Source organism: Sinocyclocheilus grahami, unplaced genomic scaffold (genome assembly GCF_001515645.1).
Source record: "Sinocyclocheilus grahami isolate Dianchi unplaced genomic scaffold, SAMN03320097.WGS_v1.1 scaffold578.1, whole genome shotgun sequence".
Taxonomy (NCBI): domain Eukaryota; kingdom Metazoa; phylum Chordata; class Actinopteri; order Cypriniformes; family Cyprinidae; genus Sinocyclocheilus; species Sinocyclocheilus grahami.
Genome location: NW_015505757.1, coordinates 355,744 through 369,325, shown reverse-complemented (window position 1 = coordinate 369,325; position 13,582 = coordinate 355,744). Strand labels below are relative to the sequence as shown.

Genomic DNA, 13,582 nt, shown 5'->3' with positions numbered 1-13,582 from the left:
AAGCGGGGTTGATAGACCCAGTCATGGAAGTATTGGGCCGCGCATACCGGAGACAGCCCCAGCCGGGCCATAATTTCCCTCTTCACTTCCTCGTATTGCGTGGCCACCGGGGTCGGTAAACTGAAGAAGGCTCGCTGGGCTTCCCCAGTTAAGAGGGGTGCCAGTGCTCGTGCCCAGTCGTCGCGAGCCCAGCCCTCCGTCGTGGCGGTGTTCTCAAACATCTGCAGGTAGACTTCCACATCATCATGGGCGGTCATTTTGGGCAACAGCTGGGCCGCCTGTGCCCGGGGAGCTGGGACCGGCACACGCTGGCGGGGGGCGGCACGGGGGGCGGGAACCTCCTGGGCGAGATGCTCCACTATTTGCTGCTGGCGGATGCTGACCTCCGCCAGCTGTTGGAGAATTTCCTCCATGCTGTGGGGGAGGAGTAGCCGCCTGGGAGGGGAAACACAAGAGAGAGAATAAATGGACCGAGATCACTTGTCGGTGTATCCTCCACCGCTTTTGCCCGCATTCTCCACCAGTGTAACGGGGTGGAAGAAACACGCGACAAGGAGAGCTCAAATAAATACCCCGGAGGGTGGATTTATTCACAGAGAAAGTGCTCAAGTGAGTGCGCTGGGTCCTGAGGTGAGTCGAGGCTTCTCCGTGCGTGAGTCGGTGCTTCTCCGTGAGCGTGTTCCAGTGTCGGTGAGTCCGTGCGGCGCTCGTGCGTGGGCTGCTTGGTCACGGGCTGGTTTCTGTAATGCAAAGGAGACAACACGTTAGACTTCAGCTTCTGGGAGAGCATCTCTTCTCCCCTTCCTCGGGCCTCACGCGGCTTATCTGGCCGTGGGCTGATGACTCAATCAACTGTGACCAATCAGCCCGTGATGAGCGTGTGCAGGTGTTCCTCGTCCGTTTCCAGGGCAACGCTGATGTGAGCTCGGGACGCTCGTCACAGTACGTATGTGGATACATTTGATATTAATATATATATATATATATATATACAGCTTTAAATAGAGAGCTGTGCAATGTATATATAATTGAATGACAATATAAATGATCATGCAGCCAAGATTTGCTATATGGTGTATATAATTCTTTACATGAGTATACTGTATACAGGTAAAGTAAGATGTATTGTATATACAACTTTTAATATATTGCTGGGTGATAATATAGTTTACATTTTTCAACAATATAACATTCAAACAGTTGAGATTTGCTATATAGTACATACCTTAACGTGACTGTACTCTGTTAGGTTAAGATTGGATATACTTATAGTAGTTACGTTGTTATTAATTAATTATAGTAGCTTAATTAGTTATTATTCATTTGTTAATTAATTTGAGTTACTAATTTGTTATGTGGTGATATTGAGAATTATAAAACCTGTGAGGTTTTGTTCAATTTATAACAGTTTGGTTTAGTGATAAGCCTAATTACCATTTAGTATATAAACATTTGGTTTGTGCATAAAGATGCAGTTAAATATTTCAATCATATTTCCAACCCCTAAGCAGTGTAATAGGGATGCACGATATTTGATTTTTGCCGATATCCGATATGCCGATATTTTTCAACTCATTTTGCCTGATACCGATACAAATATATTTCCTTTTGTTTGGAAACACCAAGTCTCTCCTGTGCAGAAATTATAAGCAAAATATTTTTAATTTTGGTTTGTTTTTAACAAGAACTTATTTGTTAGAATTAAATAAACAATAATGAAGGTTTTTTTAGACAGTACATTGAAGCTTTGAAAATAACTATAAATAAACTATATATCAATCGCTGCATTTTTCCCCCCAGAAAGATGCAGTGTTAACCCTAACATTTTATTTTAAGATTTAACATTTGTAGATGGTCTAAAGCAAAAGAGTTGTAAAAACTCTGAAAATATTTTAGAGCTTATGATTTGTTTAATAAATCAGTTTGTTTAATAAAAAATAATAAATCAGTATATATAAAATTATTTAATTTACAAGTGTCATGTTTGTGATTTTTTTTCCATGTAAGCAATAGCGTCTGACCTTGAAATCAAAACATACTCAATATTTTATGACATCAATTACTGCTTTATTTAATCAGAAACAGTCTAAATGTTATTTGTGTAGGCTATTTTACTTTTTATTTAAAGCTGCAGTCCATAACTTTTTTTTGGTTAAAAATTATCCAAAATCAATATTTGAGCAAGTACATAACCAGCCATTGTTCAAAACTATCACCTTACTTTAGCCCGATTCACAACGGTTAGCTTATAATAATGTTATCTAATTTGAGTTGTACGGGTAATTTTCGTGGGAAATTCGAGCATGCATTGCATCACTTCTATTAGCTGATTTGTATACAAAACACAAAGTTTTTGTAATATTAAAGTTATAATACTAACTTTAACTTTAAATTACACAATTATATTTCTACTCCAATTCTTTTTTTGAAATAAACATTTAAATGGTGGTTGTCACAAAAACCTAATGGATTTATTCAAACATTAATTAAATATTGAAGAACAGTCAAATTAAAATTAAAATGAATGTTATATGGTGCATATTTAGCAAACTGCTCCTCTCTAGACTTCATTTTTCTAGCTGACTAATACGCATCATGGTCACTGAATGTTTTTCATGAGACAGGAGACAGATTTCGGTAGGTTGTACTCTTTCTTTTAGCATACCTTCGGATGTTCATTCATGTTTATTTCATACTGTAACTGCTATTAAAGCAGAGGAGATGATGCTGCCGCTTCTAACCGATGCGCTACAGCGATCTGCCTCTCCACATTAAATAGCGCCAAAACGGCATTTAATATTTGAATATTGTAATAAAATGGACAGAATTTGAAATATGAGACTTTGTTTCATATCAAAAGTAACGAATCACAAAGCTTATTGCAATTTATTGGACGGGAGGCATGCTACAATCTTCCGTTTATTATCTGACAGGCTAGACTAATTGATTCTTGGGATTTATGAATCTATATTGTTTCATAAAAGTGAGAATCGATTAAAATCGAGAAAACAATATTTTTTTACCCAGCCCTAAAAATAACACATTAGTATCATTAGTATTATCTTTAGTCACCTAGTGTGCACCTTTGACAAGGAACGAAAAACTCTAGATGATATTTTTTTTAAGGGTTGCATGAACAACATTTCGTTCGGCAGTGAGAAAAGTGGTTACTATGACATGGTTACTGGGGCGGGGCCAACCTGGAACGGGCGCAGTGGCGTTCACACTCACATGACAAACACTCGCATCACTGACCCTGAGATCCTGGAGAGCAGGTCTGACTATGTAACAGCATTATAGAAATGTTCCATTCATTCATAATGTGGAAGAGATTTTTGAAGCTGAGTTGCTGTCTCAGGTATCCAGTGATTCTTGGGCAGTTTTTGGGGCAGGTCTGTACCGCGGTGGTGATGGTGTGACCCGGAAACTTCGGTTTCGTAGTCCAGTGGTTCTGTCGGTATTAACGGAGAGGCGTTCTACACAGCCCTATGGCCTACATGGTACCTTCATCTGCAGTATATTTATATGCTTTCATATATGTGCTTACGTATATACACACACACACATATATAAATAATTCTTGGCTCATTTAGGAGGTAAAAATTGAGCACCTGGGCTGAATTTGTTGCATAAAACGAATGGCAGAGTTTTAAATTTAGGGGCCAAGAATACCATCAGCCTGGATACTGGGGTAAGACAAACAGTGTGTGTTTTTGCATACTTATAAATACATTCAAATCAATAATACCTTTTTTGAAATGAGATGTAAACAGTCATATCTATTAGAAGGAATAAAAGTCTCACAATTCTGACTTTATTTGCGAGATATAAACTGAGAATTGCAAGATATTAACTTAAAATTGCAAGAAAAATTTGAAAAAGAAAAAAAAAAGAATTCTGAATTTATAACTCACAATTCTGACATTTTTCATACTTTTTAGTAAATCGCAGAGTTGTGAGATAATAAGCAGCAGTTACCTTTTTTATTTCTTTATTCCATGACGTAAATAGTCTTGAATACATATCAGTGTTCAGGAAAAAGCTCTTTTATTCTACATAAGAATGTTCCACCCTTAATGATCACATCTCGTTATACAACTGTCTGTCTTTAAATGTCTTTGTTGTTTTAGAATGGTTTTGTGTTAGGCGAGTTATTGACTATAGAAATTTTCATTAAAATGGTGGCATACCTGACAGGACATGTTCAGTCTGTTCACCCCTGGAGGAGGTGGATATGGAAGTGTGGATGAACAGGATGGAGACCATCAGCTTCCTTCTAAATGTCGTTGCCTGTAGGAGCACAGAACACAGTTTAAGAAGAGGAAACAAAAGGAACAAAGCACTGGACAATAGAAACGGTGTCTATTGAAAGTCTTTTTTTCTGCTACAGTGTTTTACAAAGGTTTGTTATAGACTTAATGTACAGTAGTGCCAGAATCAGTGATCAGTATTAACTGAATACAGTCAAATGTTCTGTTATTACCATGAGCTGGATGGGAATCATTGATAATTAGATCATAGTAATGGGTGTAAACACCTGTTTGGGGTGTTGAACTGCCTAAAGCTCAATGGGCTCCAGCATAAGAAGTGGTTTGGAGAATGGAGATTTGTGTTCATTGTATATAATTTCCCACACAAACACTGGAAATTATTTCAAATTCCACATATTTGTAAATAAATAAAAATAATATACCAAGGGCCAAAGTAAAGTGTGCATGGGCTTTATACCTACAAATAAAAGAATAAATATGTTTTTCTTCAATCATTAATTTATTTCTGTATGTAGTAGCATATATACATACGAGAGAATGTCAATCAAACATCAGTGGGTTGATAACATCGTTGGCTGATCATGGCAAAAGTGCCTCTGCATATGAATCTTCAAACATGCATTTTAAGAATCGGCGGTACGTGAAAGCAGAATTTGAAATGCCAAAAAATAGAAATCTAGATACAGGTTCTGCCTCCATAGAATATTTGGAAATTCAGCTTATGAAATGCATCTGCTGTGGAAAAGAATTCCATAATGCGCTTCAGGAGCTATTGTTAACGTTTCATAGATCTATATATATTATGATTAGGCCTATATTTTTGTGATGCCTGGTGTATTTTTGGCAATATTTCCGTTAGGTGCCGATTGTTCCTCCATTTACGCGTCTTCAAGCATATTTTGGAAAATAATAGTAATGAATCATGCTATAAATAATCGAGATCTGAATAAATATTAAGCATAATGCTGTTCATTAACAGACTAAAAAACAGGGCTGTTCAATGATTGTGAAAGGTCACTTTGTTGTCCTTCAATGTTTGCACGGTGTTTTCACAGAACCCATTTCAAAACTCCAATACTGTTCAAATGTTGAAACACTTCTATATTCCAAGAAATAACATAAAGAACAAAACCATTGTCTTTAAGGAGAAAGAAAAATTAACTCAACTGGATGTAAAATAACATTTCACATCCAATACATTTCCTGGGAATCTAACTGAAGATATTTACACAGCCTTCAAAATAAAGGTTCCAAAAAGGATAGTTCTTAAAATAACCTTTATTTTTCTTTGTGTGTGTGTGTGAGAGAGAGAGAGAATGTCAATTTATATTATTCAAAAATGCTTAAACCCACCTGTGTTCCAAGAATAAGCCTAACAAACAATATGTTTTGTATTGCTTCACATTAAATAAATGCTTTAATTTTGATTCATGATTGGCCAATCAAAGAACTGCTGATGAAGCTAGACAAATATGGATTACATATTAATAATTACATTTTCAGCATCTAATCTGATCACGATCCCTTTAACCAGTCTTTATACATACCTTATGAAAATCTCTGGCTGAGCATCTATCAGGACTCTCTTTTACTCTGTCTCAGGTTTTTCATATCAACATTTTAAATTTATTGGTTACTGCAGCAGTTTGTGAGACTTTTCTTATTTGTTGGTCATAGATTCTTAAGTCCTTACAGTTTTCTCAGAATCCCCATTTTGTCTTCACAATGAAAACAAATAAAGTGGGTGAAGTTTTATTAATTAAATGATGTATTTTCAGTTCAGTGTGTTCGGATGGAGCCATTCATTTACTGTGCTTTTCAGTATTTTTTTATAGATTCTTGTTGTTCCACTGCATCTTTCTTTGTGAGGAGCAAAGTGATGTGCATGTGGTCACTCCAGATACTCATAAATAAATTTCAAAGTTGCTTTGACAGACGAATATAAATCATATCAGGTATCGTGTGATTTATTACTCTCTTAATTTTTACAATTTCTACCAGTATTCAACCGGTTTCATTACTGGCTTTAAGTAAAATATTGTCTTTCGAGGGCTTCTCAAACCACAAAGTTGATGTGACTCAGGTAGTATAACAGATGATCACAACATTTGATAGACTCCAAATGCAAAGTAAATTAACAGTTACAAACATGCATTTGCTGTGAGAAATACTGTGACTCATGCTTTGTCCATAATATTTCAAAATTTAAGAAATTTCCCCGCAATCTGTAAACAACTGGCGATACACACACACACACTTTTAAGATGAACTACGCCAAACTTAATACAGGAAGCTCCTGGACATGTTTTCACGCATTACACCTAAAATTAACACATTTGAAGCATATTCATCAGTCTGACTGCTCTACCATGACAATAATAATAATAATAATAATACATGAAAAAGACTCAAACTCGGTCAAACAAATCACCCAGAAACTGAGATTTCCCAAATACTTGAAACTAAGGTCCATTACAAAGAATGGACCTGTAAGGGGGGGTGAATGAGTTATTTTAAGGGAGGACAGGACAGGAAAAAAACAGCATGAGGTGGTGGGATGACATGCACCAGACGGAGGGACAACCACAGACCACCAGTTAAACGACCCTTACATTTAATTACTGATCAAATCGCTCAATATGAGCTTCTGGGCAGTATCATGCAGACATGCATGATCAAAAGGCGACAAACATTTATTTTTAAAAAGGCATTTGATGACCAGATTATAAAAATCATAGTTACAGCACCTACACTCCACAGGGACACAGAGTCGTGATAAGAATTTGAGACAGTGCACTGATAAAAATGGCTCTAATTACAGTTCTTCAAAGTGAATGCATGCCAGAAAAAAACACGCAAGACTGGATCTCATCAGGTCTGTCAAGCCTCCACCATTGTTATCAGAGCCTGAGATTGGACTTTACCAGGTGGAGTGGGGGTGAAATGAAAGTGTTAAACACACATAATCATGTCAGAAAAGCCATACAAAGAGTCAAGATTTAAAAAATAAAATAAAAATGTGTTTACCCTGCTAAAACCAACATATAAAAAGTGACACATTCATGGCATAAAAGCCGGTCTTTATGTAAACTTTGTAGGTCCCTTACAGTTTCAAAAGTACACATTCACACACAAACACATCCCTAATCCTAACAAATGTCCAGCACACCATTTCTGGTTGATTTTGTAGGGAGGTAAAACAACCACACACACCATACTTCAAGCTTATAAAAAGGCAACATTCAATTGGTCTTATCAAGTAATTCATTGATTGTCCCCAAACATTACAAGGGTCCATTCGGGAAACAAGAGCAGCTAATGCGCCTCCCCACTGACATTAACAGTCTGAGGTAGTAATTGTGTCAAAGAAAGTCACATGAATGAACAGAAGTTACAACAGTGTCAACATTGGTTGGGTAGAATCTTTGGTCAATATTAGCCCCGTAACAGTTCAGTTCAGAGGGATTTTCTCAAAGAATTCCCTGAGACAATTTACAGACTGAGTATACTGTGATAGCAGCATTAGTGGTTGCAAATCTTTGTGTAAACCTTAGCAGTGCCAAAGATGAGAAGCCATGTTCTTCTAGGACTATTTTGTGAACAGTTTAAAGAGAATATTTGCAAAGGGAAGGTCCGTTCTGAAGGGCATACTGGTTTGGAGGTGGATGAGCAGTTTGATTGTTGGGGCCAAGCGCATCGAACACGCTCTTATTGGGAGGAACAGATTGCAGCATACTGTCCAAGTCCATTAGGAGGGGCGGGGCTTGTATGGAAACTGGCCCACTTGGTAGAATGGGCCAGTAAGGGTGACCAATCAGGTGTGATGAAGCGACATGTGCACCACCGTAACCATAGAATGGAATACCACCCAGTGGCATGAACGGGTTTCCATTAAAGCGCATGCTAGGAGGGGCTACCGCGTTGGGAGGGGTGTACTTGGCGTAGGAAGTCGGCAGCTCCCATGGAGGTGTGGTGCCGCGTTTGCAGCTTTTGTTTGGCGGGGGGCAGGAGTCACTGAATCCGTCTGAAGTTGATCCTCGATCACTGGATCTTTTCCCTATGAGCGTCACCCCTCTCCAGTCCTCGTCTGACAAATCTGATGCAGGACTGACAGAGCTGGCTGATGAACTGCAATTATACGAGGCTTTACAATGGCACGGTGGAGTGGTAGAGCGATTGTGCGGAGGGGGCCTGACACCCCAACTTTCCCTCTCTCGTGGCCCTTCCCCAGCAGAACTGGCAGGCCTGAGGCTATGCAGGAGAGAATCTATAGCAAACGTGGAGTCCAGTTTGGGACGATAGGGGTCCTCTGATGGAGGTGGGCTGTGATGGGTGGGGACAGGGGGTAAGGAGAGGTCAGCGGGCAGAGGTTTGGACTTGTTCGACTGAGCGTAACCTTGAAAGATATACGGGGCCAGGTCCTGAGCAAAGATAGTTTCATCCTGACGGGACACTGCCGTATTTTGTCTTTTCAGCAGCTCCAGGGGAATTCGGCTCACTTCAACAGTCCAAAAGTTACCTTTACCTTGGGGTTTACCAGGGTCCTTAAGCACCTAGAGAGGAGGGGTGTACTTGGCGTAGGACGTCGGCAGCTCCCATGGAGGTGTGGTGCCGCGTTTGCAGCTTTTGTTTGGCGGGGGGCAGGAGTCACTGAATCCGTCTGAAGTTGATCCTCGATCACTGGATCTTTTCCCTATGAGCGTCACCCCTCTCCAGTCCTCGTCTGACAAATCTGATGCAGGACTGACAGAGCTGGCTGATGAACTGCAATTATACGAGGCTTTACAATGGCACGGTGGAGTGGTAGAGCGATTGTGCGGAGGGGGCCTGACACCCCAACTTTCCCTCTCTCGTGGCCCTTCCCCAGCAGAACTGGCAGGCCTGAGGCTATGCAGGAGAGAATCTATAGCAAACGTGGAGTCCAGTTTGGGACGATAGGGGTCCTCTGATGGGAGTGGGCTGTGACGGGTGGGGACAGGGGGTAAGGAGAGGTCAGCGGGCAGAGGTTTGGACTTGTTCGACTGAGCGTAACCTTGAAAGATATACGGGGCCAGGTCCTGAGCAAAGATAGTTTCATCCTGACGGGACACTGCCGTATTTTGTCTTTTCAGCAGCTCCAGGGGAATTCGGCTCACTTCAACAGTCCAAAAGTTACCTTTACCTTGGGGTTTACCAGGGTCCTTAAGCACCTAGAGAGGAGGGGCAACAAGATAATGTCAAACTAATGTCAAACTACCACACATTTTTTTTTAGTCACCTGAAGTCAAACACATACCTTCACGAAGCAGTCGTAAGATGACAGGTTGTGTCGGACGGAGTCCCTCCAGCCTTTGTAATTTCCCTTGAAGAATGGAAAGAGAGTGCTGATCTCCTTCAGAATCTGTTTGAAGAAGACAATTTATTCATAGTTATTAAAAACATCGTTGTTATTATTATTGGCCACAGCTTCTAAACAGCTGAGCAAGTATATCGGTGAGAATACATGAATCTTGACTTTCTGCTACATTTTCAAAAAGCCAACAATGTGTGCATGCATAGGCCTATATATTTGTAAATCACATTTTAAAAAGTGACATTTTCTGTGGGGTGACATTTATATGTAAACTAGTGCTGTCAAACGATTAATCGCATCCAAAATAAGAGTTTTTGTTTACATAATATGTGTGTGTATACTGTGTATATTTATTATGTATAGCCTATATAAATACAAACACATACATGTATATATTTAAGAAAAATATGTTGTTTATATATTAAATATATTTTTATTTAAAAAAAATAAGGATATAAATGTATATGCATGTAAATATTTTCAAAATATATACTGTATGTGTGTGTATTTATATATACACATAATAAATATACACAGTACACAGCCATTTATTATGTAAACAAAAACATTTATTTTGGATGGGATTAATTGTTTTCCAGCACTAATGTAAACACGCATAGTTAATAGGAGTATGCCTAATTTGCATATTTTACCAGTTTAAACAAAAGTCATTTTAAAAAGATGTTTAAAACACAGGATTTGATTGCCATTTTATTCAAAGAAAAGTCGAGTCCAATCACCTGTAGCAGCAGGCCCTACCTCACATCAATTACAAAAATTCACAGGAGTCAATCTTGAATGGTCAGCAAACTGTTAATCCCGATCCCGGATTCTTACAACTTGTGACATTTCGGAACAATTGCGTAGTAATTGCGGCACAGTGTGATTCCAGCCACAGCTATCAGCATGATAGAGTATCGGCCTCTGCTTTCACTATTCACAACACAAACCCCATCGAGATCCAGACATGAGCCAGATTACGCCCCAGGCAGACTTGAATGTACAACACGCACTAAAACTAATTTCACATGTAAACGGTCCTGTACATACTTTGTGGAAATTAACGTCAGTGTGATGATGGCACACTAGGATTTATACCAATTTGAAAGGTAATGCCTGTGTATGAGTGTTTCAAGGAGTGCTAATGGAATTTGTCTTAATTTGGAAACTTAAAGAAATCCTCCAATACGATCCTAAAAAAAATACTTTTTCTGCAGTACAACTTGTAAAAATGTAAATGTGGCACGGACTTGCCGATAAAGATAATCGTTTCAGCTGAAACGCTGAATTAAAAATGTCTTATAAATATCTTAAATGGCGTAGGAATTAGGGCATAATGCAAATAAACTGTGATTGTTAAAGTTCATTCACATTCCTGATGATTTTTGACCATTTTAAAGACAGAAGTTGCGCGCATGTGAAGATGACCTACCTCTGACAAAGTGAGCTTCTTCTCCGGAGAGTTCTGGATGACCATGGCAATCATAGCTAGGTAAGAGTAAGGTGGTTTAGGATAACGCTGATAATTCTTCTTCTTTCCTCCACTGGAGTTTCCATCCTGCATTTCCCATGCGCTCTGATCCGACGGTTTGGCTCTGTAACAGGAGTCCTGCGCCATCCCTGTGGACTTTTCCAGCCGGCCACCGAACTCCAGCAGTGGGTTTGTTGAGCAGTGACAGCTGGGGTTGGAAGAGGAATAGCTGGTTCTGCAGTCAAGGTGATGGCCGTGTTGGGCTTCTGCTCCTACAGTGATCACGGGTGGTGCCAACAAGCCCGGACCCCCCCCCAGTGCTTTGTCATGCTGATGTAGAGGGGGAGGAGGCAGGGATGGTCGCTCCTCAGCCCCTCAGACTGCTGGCTCCAGGTCAACTCTATTTGAGCAGCAAACAATTCACAGTTTCATGTCAATCCCGCTGCGTAATGGGAGTGAGAATGAGGCGCGATGCGCGATCACCGCGGGGGAGGAAGGGGGAGGACACGATAAACATCAGCGATCAGATTTACTGAAAGACAGCTTAAGTGGCCTTTCCATGATATGTCCTACGTGTATGGACTTTTCTCCACCAAGCAGGAAATGCGAATATAAAAAAAACTCGCACTTGGATGAAGATCATTTGGAATAAATACTGTTAACCAAACGAATCAAGGTCACAGAAGAACCAGCTCCACTAACCAGTGAGATACAAGAAAAGACTTCAGATCTGGGTATAGCTAATATGACACTAGTGACAGCAGTGTGACAACGGTAGTTAGTGAAAATCTAAATCATGTATCCAATTATGTCTCAAAAAAAAAGAAAAAAAGACTAACACCATTGCCACATCGCAAGACTAGTGGAGAGAACTGCAAACAAAGCTAAAATGCTGTTAACATGGTCAAAACATGCAGTTACTGCCCTTAATGTAGGCTACACTTTACCCAACATACATAAATCTTTTAATGAGAAAAACATTTCCATGTTGTCTGTCAGATATAAGGAGGCCTGAATAATAAACGGATGGAAACAGCAATACACCGATTAACACCCAATCAACAATCAGGAAATAACTGCAAACCGATCACCTAATAGGGAGCATTATGTCTCTGTGTATCAATACGCGCATCTGATACTATCGAGTAAAAAAAAAAAGTAGCCCTAATTATGATTAAATAGAGAAACGTGGAAACGATGTGAAATTTCCCAGGCCGAAAAGAATGTCTTTTGGGGATTGGTTCGGGTTTAAAGTAGGACTCTCATATCTCAGCAAGACAGAGAAAACAAGTTGGATTAGAGAGAATCTCTTCCGTCCCGGGGGTTCAACAACACAATTAAACTCATCACACCAAGAGTCTGATAATCGCCTTGAAAACAGATTGACAACATACTGACTATTGTAGCACGTTTATTTGGGATACTTGTCTTTCACGTGCACACTTCTTCAACATTTTTCTTAAAATTTTAAATTTGAAAAAAATTACGGAACATTATTTTATTGCGTTTAAAAAAATAATAATTTCAGTTAACTGAATTGTGATTCATTTAGCCTATTTTACGTTAGCAAGTGCTTAATTTTTCCCCGTTTTTTCACCGTAGCCTACACTTTTTTTAAGCTTTAACAGAGAAACACTGTAAGTGCTGTTAAAGGAGCTGCTGTAGCTGTTAAACGGGAATGGACGCGTGTCTTACCTGCGGTATTGATTAGCTACATTCACGCGCTCCTCTCTGACTGTGTGAGAATCTGCAGCTCATTTGCGTAATGATAACATGACGTTCTAATCAAGCGAACGCTCAACACTGATTGGACAAACAACTCTGCATTTACCAACGAACCTGCCCAAACCCTTGCTACATAATTTCACACTTTCATCTATGTTCCCTTAATATTTATCTATTTTCTAACTTACTTATAAATAAAACCAGATTTAAAATAATAAAACGAACAATTAAATGCATAAAGGCACATTCGAAAAAGTCCTAGCACTATTCACGAATCTTAGGGAACATTTTTATAAAATTAGAGCAATATAATAATAGTAGTAATAACAATAATAATACTACATAAATAAATAAAAAATCCAAATTACAGAAACTAATTAGCACATTAGTTCTATATTCAGGATTTCATTCTCCAATGCTGGTTCTTCACTGGTTTAGAATGTAAAAATCAGTAGGCTATAATAAGACCACGCTGAATGTACATGCCATTTTGAATTTAGTTATTTCTCTTTTAGCCATAATATACAAACATGCAGTCTAGATAGCACTAGCACAAAAAGATATACATTCTTGAGTAAGAAAACAAAATGCATTTACAACTGCACGACTTTAAGAAACTGTAGGTTTGTTTCTTGCATTGATAGCAAATTTTAAAAAATCAATGGATGGACACACTGACCCATAGTGAGTTTATGGAGTAAATATGGGAAGTATTAACATAAGTGTCAGTATATGTTGATTTGCCAAGGATTACAGCAACATAATAACATTCTCATATTATAT

At 38.9% G+C, this 13,582-nt stretch overlaps 1 protein-coding gene and 1 pseudogene across 1 annotated transcript; one reads left to right on the top strand and one right to left on the bottom strand.

Moving 5' to 3' along the window:
* LOC107556751 (5-oxoprolinase-like) overlaps positions 1–4,358 on the top strand; it is a 38,315-nt pseudogene extending 33,957 nt beyond the window's left edge.
* Positions 4,359–6,021: 1,663 nt separating this feature from the next.
* On the bottom strand, positions 6,022–12,857 carry LOC107556762 (forkhead box protein H1-like). Its single transcript, XM_016239959.1, is given in 5 exon segments — positions 6,022–8,824; positions 9,547–9,651; positions 11,036–11,386; positions 11,389–11,474; positions 12,770–12,857. Coding segments are annotated over 4 exon segments (1,419 nt in total). The 5' UTR covers positions 11,404–11,474; positions 12,770–12,857; the 3' UTR covers positions 6,022–7,876.
* Positions 12,858–13,582: the final 725 nt, after the last annotated feature.